The sequence below is a fragment of the Cibotium barometz genome, chromosome 56 (genome assembly GCF_041138505.1).
Source record: "Cibotium barometz isolate CiBa-2024 chromosome 56, ASM4113850v1, whole genome shotgun sequence".
In the NCBI taxonomy this organism is placed as follows: Eukaryota; Viridiplantae; Streptophyta; class Polypodiopsida; order Cyatheales; family Cibotiaceae; genus Cibotium; species Cibotium barometz.
The window spans coordinates 2,189,949-2,210,479 of NC_141101.1; the positions used below are offsets into that span (position 1 = coordinate 2,189,949).

General features: G+C 45.8%; 1 protein-coding gene and 1 pseudogene across 1 annotated transcript; one reads left to right on the top strand and one right to left on the bottom strand.

Annotated features, from left to right (window-relative positions):
* The first annotated feature begins 14,808 nt into the window (after positions 1-14,808).
* On the top strand, positions 14,809-15,648 carry LOC147606787 (pentatricopeptide repeat-containing protein At2g34400-like). The gene has a single exon (XM_086791132.1). It carries the CDS (start codon positions 14,809-14,811, stop codon positions 15,646-15,648), a length of 840 nt encoding a protein of 279 aa, XP_086647258.1.
* Positions 15,649-15,812: 164 nt separating this feature from the next.
* LOC147606788 (UDP-glycosyltransferase 85A1 pseudogene) lies at positions 15,813-16,785 on the bottom strand (annotated as a pseudogene).
* Between the last annotated feature and the right edge of the window lie 3,746 nt (positions 16,786-20,531).

The window sequence follows — 20,531 nt, forward strand, 5'->3', positions numbered from 1 at the left end:
ATTTTCCCAGATATGGACGTAAAATACTGTCCACCATCAGCATCATAAATGTCGCTGGAGCATTGGTTAACCCAAATGGCATAACCAAAAACTCAAAATGCCCGAAGCGGGTCCTAAATGCTGTCTTCGCAACATCTTCTGCCTTTATTCTAACCTGATGATACCCAGATCTCAGGTCTATTTTTGTAAAGTATCTCGATCCATAGAGTTGATCAAACAACTCATTCCATGCATGGCATTGGATACTTGTTCTTAATCGTTATCTGATTAAGAGCCCTATAGTCTATGCACATCCGCATAGATCCGTCTTTCTTCTTTACCAAAAGAATAGGCGATGCCCACGGACTTGAACTAGGCAGAATGAAGCCTTTGTTCAAATATTCCGTCAATTGTTTTTCCACCTCCTTTGCCTCGGAGTGGCTTAATCTATAAGCAGGTTTGCTTATAGGTTTTGATCCTGGCATAACTTTGATGCCATGGTCTACTTCTCTAGATGGTGGTAAACCATCTGGTAAATCATCAGGAAAAATATCCTGAAATTCCTCTAATAAATTCATTAAAGTATCTACGTACTTTTTCTTTAATGTCTCATTCACCTTGGATTTTTTGTTGTTTGAATCGCATGCATGCCAAACAAGGTTTTCAAACAGTGGGTCTCGTCTAAGGCTATCTTGTTTTCCTTGTTTGTCTACGCAAACATCATTTATCGTTTCATCTACGGAAATAGAATTCAAAAGAGGGTAACAAGCATATACCTCTACTATCTGGTCTCTGCGGACCGCTGTACACAGCTCCATGGAGGAAATAAGTGGTGTGGCAGGGACAGTACGGTCGCCCTGCAGGGTAATGACTCTACCTCCGTGCTCAAAACATAGCGTATTATGTAAGTAATTCCGAGCTAGACTAGGGCCCAAGCCATACAGCCACTCCCTGCCTAGATATACGTCTGCTCTGGCTAAGTGCATGACCTGAAAGTCAAGCAGAGCCTCGTAGTCCTGCATAGATAATGGGACCCCCAATACTACGGTATTCCATACCGTTTTGTCATATCCGTTGGCTAGGCCAACAATATACTCATGATCACTCCGGGTCTCAGTCAACCCCAACTTCTTGACTAACGAGTAGTTCAAGAAGTTGTGGCTAGCTCCATCATCAATAAAAACTGTGACTCTACGGCCACCTATGGTGCCATACATGCGCACCATGTCATGCAGACCTACAATAGGCTGCCACATCGCTGGTGTCACTAAACAAGCGTGATGCTCATCACAATGCACACTGTCACCTCTCTGAACTCTGCGGAACTGAGAGGGATTCTCTGCATTGTATGCAACTGCCTAGAAGATTTACCATCTTTTTTGGGCTCGTTGCCACTCGTGCTGGCTTTAGGCTTTGGACACTCAGCCTTCGTGTGCCCTACTTCATTGCAATTAAAGCAGCGATTTTCCTTTCGCGCTTTAATATGCTGCTCTTTCTTTTGGATTTCGCTGTCTCTTTTCTTCTTGGATGGTCGTGGTTTTTTAGACCAATGACCACCCTGTCCTTCCTGGTCCGTCCTATCCCCTTGTTTATCACTGCGGAACCCTTTTCTTTTGAGGCTTGACCTCCTCTTTTCACTACCCTCGGCCCTGCTAGAACCACCACGCGCACTACGGCGCTTGATGTCATCAAATATCTGCGCATACTTAATTGCCTCTGCTAAGTCTTTAGGCTGTAAGGGCTCTACGTACTCAAGGTAATCATCTTTGAGGCCTCTCTTAAAACCTCGCAATGTCTGGAATGCATCGATTCCCTTCAGCTTGAGTACTGTCTCTCTATAGTCTGAGATATACTGAGTTAGGGATTTGTTCTCCATCGAGCACTTGTCCCATAACTCCCAGCTTCTCTCTGCCTCATTAATAGGCAAAAATTCTTTTCGAAACATCGTTTCAAACTCCGTCCAAGTGGTAGGACGAGTTGTCAAACTCATCCACCACTTGTACGCTTTGCCGGTTAATGAGAGGCTAGCCTCTACGGGCTGTATACGGCTAGGCTGCTGTCAGCACGTGCAAATCTGACCACTTCGCTAGAAACATATTGATCGAGTCCTTGTTTCTTCCCTTCTCCTCACCACCAAAACTAGGCGGCTTTAAGTCTTTTAATAACGATGAAGCTGTCGCTACGAACGGCCCCGCAGGCGCATCGGCCTGTACTCCTGCAACCACTGGCGAGGCTACGCTCACCCGTGCTGCAGGAGCTCGGCTACCACGAGGAGTCGGAGTACTAGCCGAGGCAGCTGTCAGTGCATCTAACCGTGTGGAGATGCTCTGTAGCATCGTGACTAAATCAGCCTGGACTTTACCCATATTATTTAGTTTGGCATTAAGATATTTAAACAGTCCACTAGAGAGCTCCGTCTCTGTCAGGACATCAGCAGGGTCCAATAGGTCATAATCATCGTCGTCATACTCCAAGAGGTCCTCCTCGGTCCCCTCGGCGACGTCGGTGTTCATGTCCTCTGGCTCATCTGCCAAAAAGGGGTCATCTGCCAATGCGGCCACTGCAGGCTCGCTGGGTCCTAAGGCGGGGTCAATAGACGAGGAGGGCGCTGGCGGATCACGCGTGATCGACGAGCGCACTCCGGACCTGACAACGGTCGGGCGTGTACGGCCTGACAATTCGGTTGGGGTCAAACCCGCGACGACCGAGGACAAGAGACCTGAAAAACCTAGAGAAGTAGAAGGCGGTGGGGACACACTACGCCTAGCAGACATCTTTAATTCTTGCAAAAAACAATGCGAGAACTCAAAAATTACAAAAAAAGAACACTAATAAAATGAGCAGTGGTGGAGAGAGAATAGTCACCCCCCTTTACGGTCGCCTATCGATTTGTGTTGCGCTGCGAGCCTCCAGACAGCACCGCTTCTCCAGGATGCTCCGATCCGAGAGAAAAAAAAATGCCTGCAACTCATAACAAAAATTAAATTTGTTCGGGAGGCTGTGCCTGAAACAGTCGGATTATCCCTTGCCGGGATTATCCCTCCCCAGCCGAGAGAGAGGATTCGTTTGAATTTAGTTTCATTTTTAATTTTATTAAAAATGAATAATTAAATTATATAAAAAATAAATATTTTTCTTCTTCTTCTTCTTCTTCTTCTTCTTCTTCTCCTCTGGTGGCCGCCTGTTGCGTTGGTTGGCTGGCCGTGGTGGCTGGCCGCCGCCCGGTTGGCCGCCACCGTCGCCTAGCTGGTTGCTGGGGCTGGCCGCCTAAGGGCTGGCCGCCGCCCGGTTGGCCGCCACCGTCGCCTAGCTGGTTGCTGGGGCTGGTCGCTGGGCTGGCCGCCTAAGGGCTGGCCGCCCCCCAGGCTCTTCGCCCCCCCCTCAAACGAAGCAGCAAGTTGCCCCCAGGCTCTTCGCCCCCATCAAACGGCGCACATGGGTGCTCTTCGCCCGACCTCAAACGGCGCACACAATGGCTGAGTGGTGGTCTTCGTTACAGCCATTCACAGCAGTTTCACGCAGTCGGGCTCGGCCGCTTCACGTAGAGATTCTTCGCTCCCCCCTCTGCACACGTCCTGTGGTGGTTGGCTGGCCACTTGTGTCGCCTCGTTAAGAGGTCGTGGGGCTGGTCATGGGACTGGTTTTCGCCCCCCCTTCCACACAGTGTTATGGGTGGTTTCTCCCCCCCTCTACACCAGGCGATTTTCTCTACACCCTATCGCGAAAACTGTTTTGCAGACAGGCTTCAACGCAAAAGAAAAAAAAATAAAAATTGCTTACCTGCTGCCGTTTCGCTTTGGTGTGTGCTACCAAGAGAGAGAGAGAGAGAGAGAGAGAGAGAGAGAGAGAGAGAGAGAGAGAGAGAGAGAGAGAGAGAGAGAGAGAGAGAATTCTTCCCTTCAATTCTAGCCGTCTCCCTCCACACACTCCATTGTGGAGATAAGGATGAGGAGATGAATGGTTGAAAACCATTGAGTGGGCTCCGGTCCCCCGGTCATGCGCGCGGACCTTGACGACCCAATCGAACCGACGCTCTGATACCAGTGTTAGATACCCATAACGCCGCTACGGGCACTACCACAGGAGGGGACAGTCTCTGGCTCACCACCTAGCCATAGAGGAAGAATGAGGATTGCCCCTCATCCCCCAGGCTATATAGTGTGTGGCTTGCCGTCCACACTAGCATGGCCGCCCATGACTCCGCATGGGCGTCCTCTCCCACTGAACCGCGGACATGGCCATCCGGTCTGCCGCCGTCAGTCATCACAGGCGTTACAGCCTACGTGACAGCTATGGATAAAGGGAAAAAGAAAGTTGAAGGAATTGGCATTACAGGTTATGAGTCGTTAAGTTCAGAGAGTTTGGATGAAGAACTTGGCATACCAGTTTTACACACACCTGGTGCAAGGCAGGATAGATATGTGCCTCCACATGCTAGAGTGACAGGTGTTCAGAGTGATCCGCATGCATTGCGGAGATCCCAAAGGGTCAGGTATCCAGTTGATAGGTTGACATATCGTGATTTTGCTATGCATTAATGAGGGAGGGGCTGTTTGAGCACGAACATAAAGGAGTGCTCCTTCTGCTCCCTTGCGGATAGCTCGTTTGGCCTGGAGATGTGAAATCAATAGGATGCCAAGAATGCTTCTATCCCCACGAATCATGACAGGCTCAGGAAAACCTTTACAAATAGTAAAAGTGTCCTGCCCCCAATTGGGAATAGGCTCATACTGACGGAACCACTGAATTCCTAAGATCATGTCACACCCTAACAAAGGTGAGACGATGAAATCTCGTTGAAATGAGGCCTTCTGAACTTCAAAGGCAAACTGATGTGCCTTCTGGGAAATGTGGGTGCAAAGACCAAGTGTAAACCCGTCCACATCCAGATGATATGGGACTAATGTGCAGTTCAATTTATTAGCCAATTGGGGAGAGATGGTGTCTTCAGAACTACCCATATCGAAAAGGACTACAAACTGTCGGCCTTGGGCAGAGCCATAAGCTCGGATAAGGCTCTTCTGAGCAGCATCGCTCTCACCCTCCTGCTTAGCATCAAATACCACGGATGGCATAGGATGCATGGAAGGTAAAAGTTGAACTGCATTTGCAGGCTGCTGTACGGCTAGAACAGAAACGTAGACTGCTGTACGGCTGTGCAAAAACGCAGGTATCTGTAGGCTGAATCTGGCATTAAACTGAGCTGAATGGGGTGCTGAATCTGAGCCTAAATGGATGCTGAATCAGGGCTGAATGCAGGCACCTAGGGCTGGCTAAAGCTATGGATCTCAAGGGGCTGGAGAAGAAAGCTTATGGACTCTAGGGCTGGATTAGTCTTGGGCTAAAAGCAAGGAGGAGGAGAGTTCTTAGCACAATGAAGACTGAATGAGAAAGTAGGCTCTATGCAAGCCTATTTATACTAACTAGAGGTTGGTCATTTAATAAAGTTTATATTTATAAATGCCCAATAATGTAAATAATGCTAAAGAAATACTATTAAATATGGAAAAAATACCAGACAAATCCTAGTAAATTCCCTAAGGCTTCTGGGATGTTCTAAATGATGCACAAGCATATGAATGCATATTATGCAAGATGCAGAGTGCTTTCTGATGCAAACCCTAAGGCTTCTACTGACGCTACATGCATGAATGATTCTCTCCAAGTGGGTTAAGGGACTTGACTGACTGACTGACCCGCTAAGGCTGAGGAATGACCTACGTAGCTCGTGCCTGACTTATCCTGGACTGAGGATGTACAATGGGGTCACGGCGTACGACAATTATCATCCTATTGGGTTCTAAAATTGTACAACTGCTGCACTTCTGATGATGAGCCATCTTGTCACCATGCACTGAGTGCAGAGTGCATGTGACACCAAGGGCCATTCTTTTCTTGCACAACAGGTGTAAGGACCATTCCTACATGACCCCAAGGCCTCAAATATCCACCGTTTTACTTTATAATGCATCATAGTACATGAAATAGTGGCCATGGAGGCATCTAAGAACGGCCCAAGGGCCATTCTTGCATGACCCCAAGGCTTCATGGGTGTATCCAAGAATCGCCATAGAGTTAATCATTTCATGCACAACATGAGGAAGAATGGCCCTAGGGCCATTCTTGCATGACCCCAAGGCCTCAAGGTCATTTTTGAGATGGGCATGGGGCATTCAAGAATGGACCTAGGGCCATTCTTTTTATGCACAACAGGTGGAAGAATGGCCCTAGGGCCATTCTTGCATGACCCCAAGGCCTCAAGGTCGTTTTTTGGAATGGCCATGGGGCTCCTAATAATGACCTCCTTCTATGCACAACAAGTAGAAGAATGGCCCTAGGGCCATTCTTGCATGACCCTAAGGCCTCAAGGTCATTTTGGGATTGCCTTGGGGGAACCGAAGAATGGCCATAGGCCATTATTTTCATGCACAACAGGTGGAAGAATGGACCTAGGGTCATTCTTGCATGAACCAAGGGCCGGATGGACATGGGGGCATCCAAGAATGGCCCTACGGCCACTCTTTTAATGCACAATAGGTGGAAGAATGGCCACAGGCCTTAAAGTCATTTTGGAATGGCCATGGGGGGGCATCCACCAAGAATGGCCCTAGGACCATTCTTTTCATGCAAGGCCATTATTCCATGACCCAAGGCCTCAAGGTCACTTTGGAATGGCCATGGCGCATCCAAGAATAGCCCTAGGGCCATTCTTCTCATGCACAACAGGTGGAAGAATCGCATAAGCGCCATTCTTGCATGACCTCAAGGCCTCAAGGTCATTTTGGGATGGCCAAAGAATGGCCTTACAGCCATTCTTTTCATGCACAACAGGTGTAAGGACCATTCCTACATGACCCCAACGCCTCAAAAATATCCATCATTTTACTTTAAAATGCATCATAGTGCATGGAATAGCGGCCACATGGGGGTGACCCAAGGGCCATTCTTGCATGACCCCAAGGGGCCATGGGTGCATACAAGAGTGGTCCTAGGGCCATTCTTTTCCATACACCACATGAGGAGAAATGGCCCTAGGGCCATTCTTGCATGACCCAAGGCCTCAAGGTCATTTTTGGGATGGCCATGCGGCATCTAGGAATGGCCCTAAGGCCATTCCTTTCATGCATAACAGGTATAAGAACCATTCCTAAATGACCCCAAGGCCCCGTATATCCACTGTTTTACTTTAAAATGTATCACAGTGCATGAAATAGTCGCCATGGGGGCATCCAAGAATGGCCCAAGAGCCATTCTTGCATGACCCCAAGGGGCCATGGGTGCATCCAAGAATGGTCATCCTAGGGTCAGCCCTAGGGCCATTCTCGCATGATCCCAAGGTCATGGGCATCCAAGAATGGACCTAGGGCCATGGGGCATCCAAGAATGGAGCTAGGGCCATTCTTTTCATGCACAATAGGTGGAAGAATGACCCCAAAGGCCATTCTTGTATGACCCCAAGGCCTCAAGGTCATTTTGCAATGGCCATGGAGCATCCAAGGATGGCCTCTTTTCATGCACAAAAAGTGAAAGAATGACCCCAAAGGCCATTCTTGCATGACCCCAAGGCCTCAAGGTCATTTTGGAATGGCCATGGAGCATCCAAGGATGGCCTCATTTCATGCACAACAAGTGGAAGAATGGCCCTAGGGCCATTCTTGCATGACCCCAAGGCCTCAAGGTCATTTTGGGATGGATATGGGGGCATCCAAGAATGGCCATAGGGCCATTCTTTTCATGCAAGGCCATTATTCCATGACCCAAAGGCCTAAAGGTCATTTTGGAATAGTCATCGGGTATCCAAGAATTCTTCTCATGCACAATAGGTGGAAGGCCATTCTTACATGACCCCAAGGCCTCAATGTCATTTGTGGATGGCCATGGGTCATCCAGGAATGGCCCTACGGCCATTCTTTTCATGCACAACAGCTGTAAGGAACATTCCTACATGACCCCTAGGCCTCAAATATCCTCCGTTTTATTTTAAAATGCATCACAATGCATGAAATAGTGGCGATGGGGCATCCAAGAATGGTCCTAGGGCCATTGCCATTCTTGCAAGAATGGCCCTAGGGCCATTCTTTACCATGCACAACACGAGGAAAAATGGCCCTGGGGCCATTCTTGCATGACCCCAAGGCCTCAAGGTCAGTTTTGGGATGGCCATGGGGCATCCAAGAATGGCGCCATTCCTTTCATGCACGACAGGTGCAAGGACCATTCCTACATGACCCCAAGGCCTCATATATCCACCGTTTTACTTTAAAATGCATCACAGTGAATGAAATAGTGGCCATGGGGGCATCCAAGCATGGCCCAAGGGCCATTCTTGCATGACCCCAAGGGCCCATGGATGCATCCAAGAATGGTCCTAGGGCCATTCCTTTTCATGCAAAACATGAGGAAGAATGGCCGTAGGGCCATTCTTGCATGACCCCAAGGCCTCAAGGTCATTTTTGGGATGGCCATGGGGCATCCAAGAATGGACCTAGGGCCATTCTTTTCATGCACAATAGGTGGAAGAATGACCCCAAGGCCATTCTTGCATGACCCCAAGGCCTCAAGGTCATTTTGGAATGGCCATGGAAAATCCAAGGATGGCCTCTTTTCATGCACAAGAGGTGGAAGAATGGCCCTAGGGCCATGCTTGCATGACCCAAGGCCTCAAGGTTGTTTTGGGATGGATATGGGGGCATCCAAGAATGGCCATAGGGCCGTTCTTTTCATACACACCATGTGGAAGAATGGTCCTAGGGCCATTCTTGCAATACCCCAAGGCCTTAAAGCCATTTTGGGATGGCTATGGGGGCATCCAAGAATGGCCATAGGGCCATTCTTCCATTCTTTTCATCCACACAATAGGTGGAAGAATGGCCCTTGGGCCATTCTTTCATGACCCCAAGGCCTCAAGGTCATTTTGGAATGGCCATTGGGGCATCCAAGAATGGCCCAATCGCCTTTCTTTTCATGCACAACAGGTGTAAGGGCCATTCTTATATGACCCCAAGGCCTCAAATATCCACTAATTTACTTTGAAATGTATCTGAGAGCGTGAAATATTAGCCATGGGGACATCTAAGAATGGCCAAATGGCCATTATTTTCATGCACAACAGGTGTAAGGACCATTCTTACATACCCCAAGGCCTCAAATATCCACCATTTTACTTTAAAATGCATCATAGAGTGCATGAAATAGTGGCCATGGAGGCATCCAAGAATGGCCCAAGGGCCATTCTTGCATGACCCCAAGGGGCCATGGGTGCATCCAAGGCCATTCTTTTTCATGTACAACATGAGAAAGAACGGCCCTAGGACCATTCTTGCATGACCCCAAGGCCTCAAGGTCATTTTTGGGATAACCATGGGGCCTTGGGGCCATTCTTTTCATGCACAACAGGTGGAAGAATGACCCCAAAGGCCATTCTTGCAAGACCCCAAGGCCTCAAGGTCATTTTGGAATGGCCATGGAGCATCCAAGGATGGCTTCTTTTCATGCACAACAAGTGGAAGAATGGCCCTACGGCCATTCTTGCATGACCCCAAGGCCTCAAGGTCGTTTTGGGATGGATATGGGGCATCGAAGAATGGCCATAGGACCATTATTTTCATGCACAAAATGTGGAAGAATGGCCCTAGGGACATTCTTCCACATGTGGAAGAATGGCCCTAGGGACATTCTTGCATGACCCCAAGGCCTCAAGGTCATTTCGGGATGGCCACATGGTGGCATCCAAGAATGCCAAAACAGGTGGAAGAATGGCTCTAGGGCCATTATTTTCATCGAAGAATGGCCCTAGGGACATTCTTGCATGACCCCAAGGCCTCAAGGTCATTTTGGGATGGCCATGGTGGCATCCAAGAATGCCAAAACAGGTGGAAGGATGGCTCTAGGGCCATTATTGCATGACCCCAAGGCCTTAAGGTCATTTTGGAATGGCCATTGGGGCATCCAAGAATGGCCCAAGGGCCATTCTTTTCATGCACAACAGGTTTAAGGGCCATTCTTGCATGACCACAAGGCCTCAAATATCCATTCTTGCATGACCCCAAGGCCTCAAATATCCATTGTTTTACTTTGAAATACATCACAAAGAATGAAATAGTGGCCATGGAGACATCCAAGAATGGCCAAATGGCCATTATTTTCATGCACAACAAGTGGAAGAATGGCCCTAGGACCATTCTTGCATGACCCCAAGGCCTTAAGGTCGTTTGGGGATGGCCATGGGGGCATCCAAGAATTGCCGTAGGGCCATTCTTTTTTATGCAGAACATAAGAAAGAATGGCACTAGGGCCATTCTTTCATGACCCCAAGGCCTCAAGGTCATTCTTGCATGACCCCAAGGCCTCAAGGTCATTTTTGGGATGGCCATGGGGAATCCAAGAATGGCCCTAGGGCCATTCTTTTCATGCATAAGTGGTGTAAGGACCATTCCTACATGACCCCAAGGCCTCAAATATCCACCATTTCATGCACAATAGGTGGAAGAATGGCCCAAGGGGAATTCTTGCATGACTCCAAGGCCTCAAGGTCATTTTGGGATGGTCATGGGGCATCCAAGAATGGCCCTTTCATGCACAACAGGTGTAAGTACCATTCTTGCATGACCCCAAGGCCTCAAAGTCATTTTGGAATAACCATGGGGGCGTTCAAGAATGGCCGTAGGACCATTCTTGCCATGCACAACATGTGTAAGGACCATTCTTGTATGACCCTGTATCCTCCTTGTGATTCCATCAGGTAGATTTATCTCCCTAGCCTTCTTTATATTATGATAAGACTTGATGAATTATGTGCATAACGGAGCATTGATGATCCTTGTTGGCAACTCCCCTACATATTTGTCCAACCCAATAGCTTGTAACTTCTCCTTTACCTCTGATGTCTTGGCCTTCCAGGGAATGATAATGTAAAGAGACTTTTCCCTGAGCTGATAGCCGCTAACAAGTACCTCCCTATTAATGATAGTCCCAACCACATTCTGTAAGTACAGCCCAAGATGGGTCTACTTATGGTCCCGAGAGACCACCTTTTTGCCTTTCTTTTTTGTTGATGTAGTAATAAAAATTAGAAACCAATTATGTCAACCTTTATTAGTTGGTAGGATCTCTTATTACCTTGTATGCCCTATTTTTCTTTATCTTTTTCTCTCTCTTTTTTTACAAATTTTGAAGTTTGTGCTATCTCTAGATGTTAGTGTGGCCTTTCGAATATTCTGTGCTACTTTGGATTGGATTTTGGCCAGCATAAAAAAACAACCTAGTTTTTAACAGCTATGAATATTTTGAGATATTCACGCCTAAAAAAGGGTAGACATTATTAGCAAGATCAAGTCAAAATGGTTCAAGGATATTTATGGAGTACCATTTATGAAGTTAATGGGTGACATAAAAAACTAGTCTGGTTTTTCACGACCGTGAATATCTTGAGATATTCACGCCAAAAAAATGTTTATGTTAATCATTAAGAAGTTGTTAAGGTAAGGCATTTAGCTTTGAGAGCATGAAATTAGTAGGAATTGTGTAAGTTCTACATAATTTCTTTGGCATGAAAAACCAATCTGGTTTTTCAAAGAAGTGAATATTATTCATGCTAGAAAAAATGTTGAATAAGTAAAGGATTTTATGCATGTAAGTTACAATGGCCATAACATATGCAATGCTACAAATTTTATAGACGTGAAAAATAAGATTGGTTTTTCTTACGTGATTTTCAAGGAGAAATTCACAACTAAGGAATTTTAGTTAGGTGGTGAAAGATGAAATTAGTAAGAGATATGAGAGCTAACAAGTAGCTCCCATGATAGTTTCTTAATGGGGTCAACAGTGTGAAAAACCAATTAGGGTTTTTTCACATGCATGAATATCATAGATATTCATGCCAAAAATTATACAACGAAATCATTAGGGATACCTTCTAGGAAGTGCTAGTGGGTTCTTTAGGGTATTTTTTTCTTTCATATATGATGGTTCACCTGGGATGAAAGACTAGTGTAGTTTTTCATGGCATGAAAAACCAAACTAGTTTTTCATGTCCTAGAACTTTGACCTACACGTGATTTTGGTTTAGCAAAGATGCATAGATTAGACCTCGGGTATGGTCAAAATAATAAGACTGAGTGTTTAAGGTTAAGGTGTGTATACTACTAGCTCTGACTCTATTAGGGTTTCTTCTTCTTTTTTATAGAAGAGCATGACATGTGATGGTTTCTTACTTAGTTATGTCAAGGTTATCAGTGGTATATCACAAGGGATGAGAAAGCATGGGTAGAAGGTTGTGTGCAAGTGGACATCACCGATTTTGATAGTAGCCAAGGACACAGTAAAAAAGCGAGCTAAGAACATTATGAAAAATCCATAGCTTTCAAAGCATAACACACAAGCTCGGGGGGGGTCACTTAGTATAAAAAATGAATATCACGTGCGTTCAACAGAAGGAATTTAAAAAAAATTGACTTACAGATATTTATTCACAGAAGGATTTATTTCAGAGCATATGTATGTATTTACAGAAGGTACTTTTTTATTGATAAATTTGACCAAAGGTTGTAAAGATAAGAAAGGTATAGGTGTAGTGGTTTAAGCTGCAAGAGCATAATTTTCCACACAATGGATCCAGGTTCAAATCTTGGGAAGATTTTTTCCTGGATATAAAATTTGGTTTTTATTTGGGTTGCAACGTGATGATTCTGAAATAAAAAGACATTTGATAATATTTGAATTTGCTTTTACTACACACGATTTATAGGTGCGCATTCAAAACAGGCGGGTAGTGTTGGCAGACGAGTCCCAAACTCAGGTACGCAGCTCTCTCTCTCTCTCTCTTCTCTCTCTCTCAAGCACAAGAAAACTCAGGTGTGTAGCTCTCTCTCTCTCTCTCTCTCTCTCTCTCTCTCTCTCTCTCTCTCTCAAGCACAAGTAAACTCAGGTTTGATTTTAACGATCAAACCTTCTCTTTTTCTTTAAAAAAATGGCCAGGCACGTAGGTGATGCGGCCCACCATGAGCACCGCGCAGTTTGATGGTTGGGTGAGGTGCTTGAGGCTGTTGCATGGTTGATTAGGAGCTACCGACGGGGTCACAACAGGCCAAAGAAGGCGGCCGTTGGCAGGCATCGCAGAACTACACACTAGCTGAGGAGCCAGCGAGGAGCAGCAGGTCTGTACGGCTTATGCTCTCTCTCTCTCTCTCTCTCTCTCTCTCTCTCTCTCTCTCTCTCTCTCTCTCTCTCTCTCTCTCTCTCTCTCTCTCTCTCTCTCTCTCTCTCTCTCTCTCTCTCTCGGCACATAGCCTAGCTATGTATCAATCAGACATATGCCTTATTGCAACTTCCCAGTTCACCTTCTATTTCTTTGGTGTTATACCTCTTGGGAAGAACTCAATGCATCTCCTACTATAAATTGTGCAACATTGTAGTTTCTTGGTCTCATGAGTCATTTTGGCCTCAAGTAGACGTTAAATGTAACAGGCGGAAGCTTACAAACAGGATTATACTTTGATAATGAATATTCAGTGCCTTAGTTCCTGACAATTGCACAATGTAGCGGAGATAAGAGTGCGAGAGAGAGAGAGAGAGAGAGAGAGAGAGAGAGAGAAGAACAATAAAGACAAGATACACCCGATGGGGTCCCAAATACCCCCTAAATGGCCCCCACCAAGGATTGGTGTATTTTCTTTATTGAATGATGAGAAAAAGACCGACTTCTTGATGATCTTTCTTGGCTATAAACATGCAGAATAGCCTGAAGATGATCTGGTTCTGACCTTCAAGTTCCCTTGACTGGAGTTTTCCCTCTGGCTGTCCTGGCCCTTGGATCTCAGCACTAAGTGAAATATGAGATGAGTCAGGCCTTTTGCCAATCTATGCTTTTATAGGCACAAAAGGGCTGGTTGGTTTGCTCATATAACCCTGTCAGCTTGTTTATTTATCCTCCACGACCTGTTTTTCTCGACGCTTTAATAGGCGCCTTTTCCAATATGCTGGCCCTCCATGGCCTGGCTAACTGGCTGTGAGGGCCTCATCAGCTGCCCAACTGGCCGCCCAGGCCGACTGCCAGTCCATGCCTACTAGGGGGGGGCTGGCCGACTGGGCCCTTGCCTGAGGCTGGCCATCAAGGCCTATGCCCTCTAAGGGACGGCCACAATGCTTAGAGCTTCTTGTGGGCCAATGTCATGGCCCATGGGCTGTCCTAGGTAGCCCAAGTGTGGGGCAGCATGGGTAACCCTTGCCCCCACGCTCTATGCAATTCTACATGCAACTACATATCAATGCCCATAACACCTGTCATCATTCCAGAGGGTGACTCACAATACAGATTGGCACTGCTTCATGTGCGGGACTTGCATAACTAACCCTGGACTAGCAATACGGACTGGCATTGCTATTTCTGCCAATCTTTCGAGGTGTTTTGACCTTTCCAAGGTGCCTTTGCAGAACCACGCATTGATGCTTGCCAAATCCAACTTGGCATTCCAACCTTATGAAGCTGGGGAAGATATCTTGCACTGCATTTTGAATGAAGCAAGCAGGTTGGATAAGCTCTTCTAATATGAGAGAGAGAGAGAGAGAGAGAGAGAAATAAATGAAATGAAATGAAATGTTGTATTAAATGTCTTTAGAAGGCCAAAATGACCTATGAGACCAAAAAGATTACATCCCAATAGAATCTGATTCTCTGTCTGGAAAATAAATGAAATGAACAATATAAATTCTAAAATCTAGGCCTGCCATACATCAAGACCGGACCTTGATGAGGGTAAGAAGTTGCATGATGAGGCCCGGAGGAAAGGCTTCACTACCATTGTCTTTGTCTGTACTGCCCTTGTGAGCATGTATGGCAAATGCGGGGTGATTGTGGAAGCAGAGAATGCATTCAGTGAGCTGTCACAGCACAACATGGATGCCATCCCATGGAACGCAATGCTGTCAGCATATGTTGAGCAGGGTGAAGGAGAGAAGGCTTTACAGGCTTATCGACAAATGCAAGAGGAAGGTGTAAGTGCAAACCAACAGACATTTGTGGCTGCCCTTCAAGCATGTGGTATACTCGCAGAGGAAGAAAGCACTGTGGAGGGCGAATTAACCATAGTAATGGCCTTGGAAATTGGCCAGGCATTACATGCTGAGGCCCAAAGGAATGGCTTCAGTTCAAATGTCTTTGTTGGTACCACCCTTGTGAGTATGTATGGCAAGTGTGGGACCACTGTGGAAGCAGAGCATGTGTTCAATGGGCTATCACAGAGCAATATTGTGCCGTGGAATGCACTGCTCTCAGCATATGTTGAGCGCGGTCAAGGAAAGAAAGCTCTTCTTTCCTATATACAAATGCAAGAGGCAGGCATGAACCCGAATCAGAACACATTTGTGGTTGCCCTTCAAGCATGTGGCAGTCTTGTAGAGGACTGTATTGTCATGGAGAGGCAATGCTCCAAACTCATGCTTCTGGAAATTGTTCAAGCCGTACATTCTGAGGTTCTGAGGAAGGGCTTCACTTCAGATACCTTTGTTGGTACCACTCTTATGAGTATATATGGGAAGTATGGAACCATTGTGGAAGCAAAGACGGTGTTTATTGGGTTGTCCCAGCGGGACACTGTATCATGGAATGCAATGCTTGCAGCATATGTTGAGCAGGGTCATGGACAGAGGGCTTTGAAATTGTACAGATAAATGCAAGAGGAAGGTGTGACTTCTGACCGGCAAACACTTATAACTGCCCTGCAAGCATGTGGCTCTCTTTCAGAGATGAAAGACACTACTGTAGTGCTGGGACCAGAGGGATTTGAAGCCCTTCAGAGGGCTTCAGAGCCCTTCAGAAAGCCTCTTACAACATAGGGTTGCAACCACAGAAAGCTTGAAAATTTCTCTAAACTTTAGACATAAACATATTTTTTTTTCAAGATCAACCTAGTTTTAATGGCCTTCAAATTGAAGGTTAGGGTTGGGTTAGGGTAGCCCTCCTAGTACATTGTCAATGAAGACTTGTATGTTCTTGAGAGAGGAGCCCTCCTTGTGGGATGCGGCCCTTACAGCAGCCTCCCTCCACTCCCTGGCTCTAGCTTTGAGGGCTTTCCCCTTTTGACCTTGCATCAGCTCGATCACCTTCTTTTCAACCTCCTTTTGGTGAACGAACCCTTCAGCTCCTCTCTCCAGGCTCAGCCCCACCTTCCAACTCTCCACTGCACATCTGCAATTCATAGCCTGGTCGAACATGGACGACCAGCCAAGCAATGGCACACCTGCGCTGATGCCTTCCAAGGTCGAGTTCCAGCCACAATGCATGAAGAAACCACCCACGGCTTCATGGAGGAGGACTTTGAGCTGGGGCGCCCATGGGATGATCAGGCCGCGTGCTTTTGTTCTCTCTGGAAAGCCTTCTGGCAGCTCTGCTGATTTACCTCCTGTCATCAGCCCCAAGCGGACAACCCACAAGAAGGGCTGTTGGCTGGCCTCCAAGCCAAGGGCGATCTCTGCAATCTGCTCTGCAGTCATCATAGCGAGGCTACCAAAAGAAACATAGATCACAGACCCCGCCTCCTGCTTGTCCAGCCAGCCCAAGCAGCTCTCATCCTCGGCCGCCCACACCGCAGTCGCCACACTGCTCTCCGTCTCCTTGAAAAACAAAGCGGGCAACGGGCGGACTGCCAACACGCGATGCTCCTTCTTCAAAGCAGCCATGGTCTCTTCCTCCAGCTCGTCGAAGGTGTTCATCAGTATGCAGTCCGCCTCTCCTATGCTCTCAAAAGGGCGTATAAACAGCTTAAACATGAAATCCTCAGGGTCATAGCACTGCACAAAACCATTCATCTCTTCGAACTTCAAGGGCGGCACACCAGGCTGCAAGTAATCACGTCGGAAGGCTGAGAACCTAAGTGACACCTTAATCAGATAAGTATCACACCTCAATTAGATCTAAAAATTGAGCTACGACATAATAATTAACCCTATCCATACCTTTTGGGGGCCTGTACCCTTTGGCCACCATCAACAATGAGGCATAGCTCGCTGTAGATTGTGTCCAAAACGACACAAACGGCAACCCAAGCTTCTTCGTAGTCTTGTGCAAATTGCTTAAAAACGTGTTGGCGATGATGCACGTGACGGGAGGGTCTTGGAGCAGGAGGCCTTGCATCAACTCCTCAAAGGAGCGTGCATAGCCAGAATCGAGAGCAACCAGCAGGTCGACCACGTCAGTGGTGCGGCCATGCTCGAGGGGCAAACCATCGGGAATGTAAACAAAGCTTATGTTGTTAATCTGATCACTCATGCGGGATCTATTGTACTCAGTGGATTTGAAGCCTCTGTTATATAAAACAGTACAAGGAGTAGCAGGCGGTCTGCATACCCATAAATCTCAAAAAGAAAATAAAACTATGCCCTAGCTAGTCTTGGGTTGTGGAGCTGCAAGGAACTCACGCTTCACATCCATCTCCAACATTCTGTATGAAGCAAACAATGGCATGAAGTTATCCAATTGACATGAAGCAAACAATGATGTCTCCCACAGCATACATGCTTCACTGTAGCAGCAACATATGCCTGGTTCTTTACTAGAACTAGGCCTACTAGCCTCTGCCTTAGAATCACCTAAAACAAGCTTTTTCTTCATTAACTTAATTGGCTTTTGTGTTGTTTGGAATCCTTCCATCAGAGCTGCTGGCTGCTTCTAACGGTTCCTCCACGCTCAGCATCTTACAGTCATTCTTCTCTAACAGATGTGCTCCAGGGCCATCAACCTTTAGATCAAAACCCTGCTCATGTTTTCTATTTTTTGAAAATGTATTGCTGATATACTTTGTTGATATTGCATGCCACAATCTATTTTTTATGTGAGGTTGATGTTGCATGCCACAATCATAGCTTAAAAACATACTTTGTGTCGCAGGCTAGATGGGATCTTTTTATAAGATTCAAGTGATCAATGATGATAATGAGGATGATTTAGGCCTTGTGAGGCTAAAGAATGATAAGGATGTGGGGTGGACCAAGGTTGCATGATTTTCTTGCTGCCAACCTCAATGGCCCTTCACACTCAACGACAAAAGACTTGCCACACAATTTTTACCGGGCATACATGACTATATCTTTGATGCCATTGCTAAAATATATCAAAACGAGAAAGAAAAACATGGAATCAAATCACAAATTCCTTTCATCTTGGTGGAGGATGAGACCGCCATAAAGAAACGGATAAGGTAAACATAGTATAATGCAAAAGTAGTTCTGATGAGACATGTTGAATCGTAGTGGCTCTTACATATTTTATGTTTTCAATCTTAATATTGTAGGTGGAACCCAAAAGATGACACGCTTGTTGGATTTGATGGATACAAGGTGGAGAGCCATGAGTGTGGAACGTCAAGCTTAATCAAAGTTGGAGCGGGAAAAATAGGCTATGACATAATTGTTAAAGCATTTGAGAATCATGTGATTGGTGGTTATGCAAGAGTTTTTGTGGCAAACCCACTTCATGAAGCACTTCCACGCTTAGTTTTGGTTGCTCATTGCACTTGTAATCGATTTGATGCATGTTTTGTTCGAAGACAATGGGCTGAGATTTTGAGCTTATGGGATGAGAAGCTCAAGTCTAAAGTAGGTCCGATTATTGGACACGCCTCAGATGGAGATAGTCGCCGAAGAATGTTGATGCTGGCTGATTATGTTGATAAACATGCTACTAGATTCAAGATTGGATGGGATGGATGGCCTCTTTCCGCCAAATTGTCAAACGGAGATGTTTTAGGCATGCATGATCAGGACTTTGTACACAATGGAAAGAAGCTCGTCAATGTTCTTGATAAACCAAAGCGTCAGTTGGCTCTTGGTGATGTATGGGTTACCTTGAACCATGTTACCATTGTATATGATTCCTTTGTTGTTGACAAGCATATGCTCAGGGAAGGCGATATGAGGCGAGATGATCGTCAAAATTGGGCAGCAGCTCAAAGGATATGTAGCAGACAAGTGCAATGGTGTTTGGGAGAGTTGGCAAACAATGGGCAGCACAGAAAAGAGCGGAGTATGGTAGGGACACAAGCCTACCTTGAAATTTGTGGAGACTATATTGACATTTTCTTGTCTCCACACTTGAGCTTGGCAGGGAGAGTTCATTTAGCAGCCAAAGTGACTTTTTTCTTTCAGATTTGGAGATCTTGGATATTACAACATCCAACATATACACTATCAGCAAACTTCATTAGCAAGGAGACATTCTTGGATGTGCAAATCTCTTGCCATTTTGTGGTGTTGCTAATAAAGTATTTCAGAGACTTTCACCCAAGCTTGAAGTGCCCTCTATATCTCACCGGCACAGATGCGGCCGAAATCTTCTTCAGCAAAGTCGGAAGTATCGTTGGGCAAGAGCGTACTTATGACTTGATGGACATGCTTCACAGCATAGGCATTTTGAATAGGCTTGCCCATTTTGAATGCAAGGAGGATGGTGTGGCATTCATAAGAGCTCACAAGAAGCAGGAACACATATGGAGAGAGTTAAATCTTAACGAGGACTTGCAAGAAGCCAATTTAGGTGACTATGATTGTGTTTCAACTGATGAGAAGGTCATTGCTACCTTGCAAAAAGGATTGCAAAGTGCCCAAGAATTATGTGAACGCTTACACATGAGACCAAAAGGTAAAGAGGACAAGAAATGGTGGGTGCAGCCTTGGTCCATTAGAGTGTTTGACACATATGCAAATTCAAATCTACAAGACTCTGATACAGATGAGGAATATCCTACTGAGGTGGGCCATGCATTAGATTCAGATGAGGATGCTTCTACAAGTGAAATAAGGCATGTAGTAGATTCCATTTTGGATGAGAAAGAAGAGGTGAACCCGGTTGTTGAAGTTGAAGACAATAAGTTTCTCTTCAAGTCTACATTGGTCAGCCAGCCAGCTCAATGGCAATCCAACTTTGTCAAAGGATAGACTTACTAGGGTCCGACAAGGTGTGTACTATGCCAAAGAAGAAAAAAAGTATATGGAGACAAACGAGAATTTATTTGGCATTGGTTCAGATTGTGCTGTGTTCTTTCATGAACAAATAGTACAAGGGAAGATCACAAGGTCATGTAAGCCAAGCTCTTTAGGAGGCAAGAAGAAAGCCAAAAGTGTATGGTATCTGGGACAAGTTCAAAAGATGAGAAGAATGGTTAGTGGTGCATGTGTGGAATATAAGTGAGGATTTAGCCTTTCATATAGGCCATCAGGGGTGGAGGTTCAACTTGGTTGGTATCAAAAAGCAAAAGGAACTAGGTGCTTTACGTATGACCTAACCGACCTTGATATGATAAGCATTGATAGCGTCATCGCTCTCACAAACCTTACATATGATTGTGGCAGCAACAAGTATGAACTTGATGAGAATGATTGGAAGGTCTTTAATGATTTTGTGAGGGATCACTAGGTACGCAGAAAGGATGCATCTGTTTTTTTTTCTTTGTTTGATGAGACATACTTTGTATGAGTTTGAAAAATAATTCAAAATATGAAAATCTCATTGACTCAACATCTTCTTTGTCTCATGCAGGAATTTGAATTGGAGAATGAAA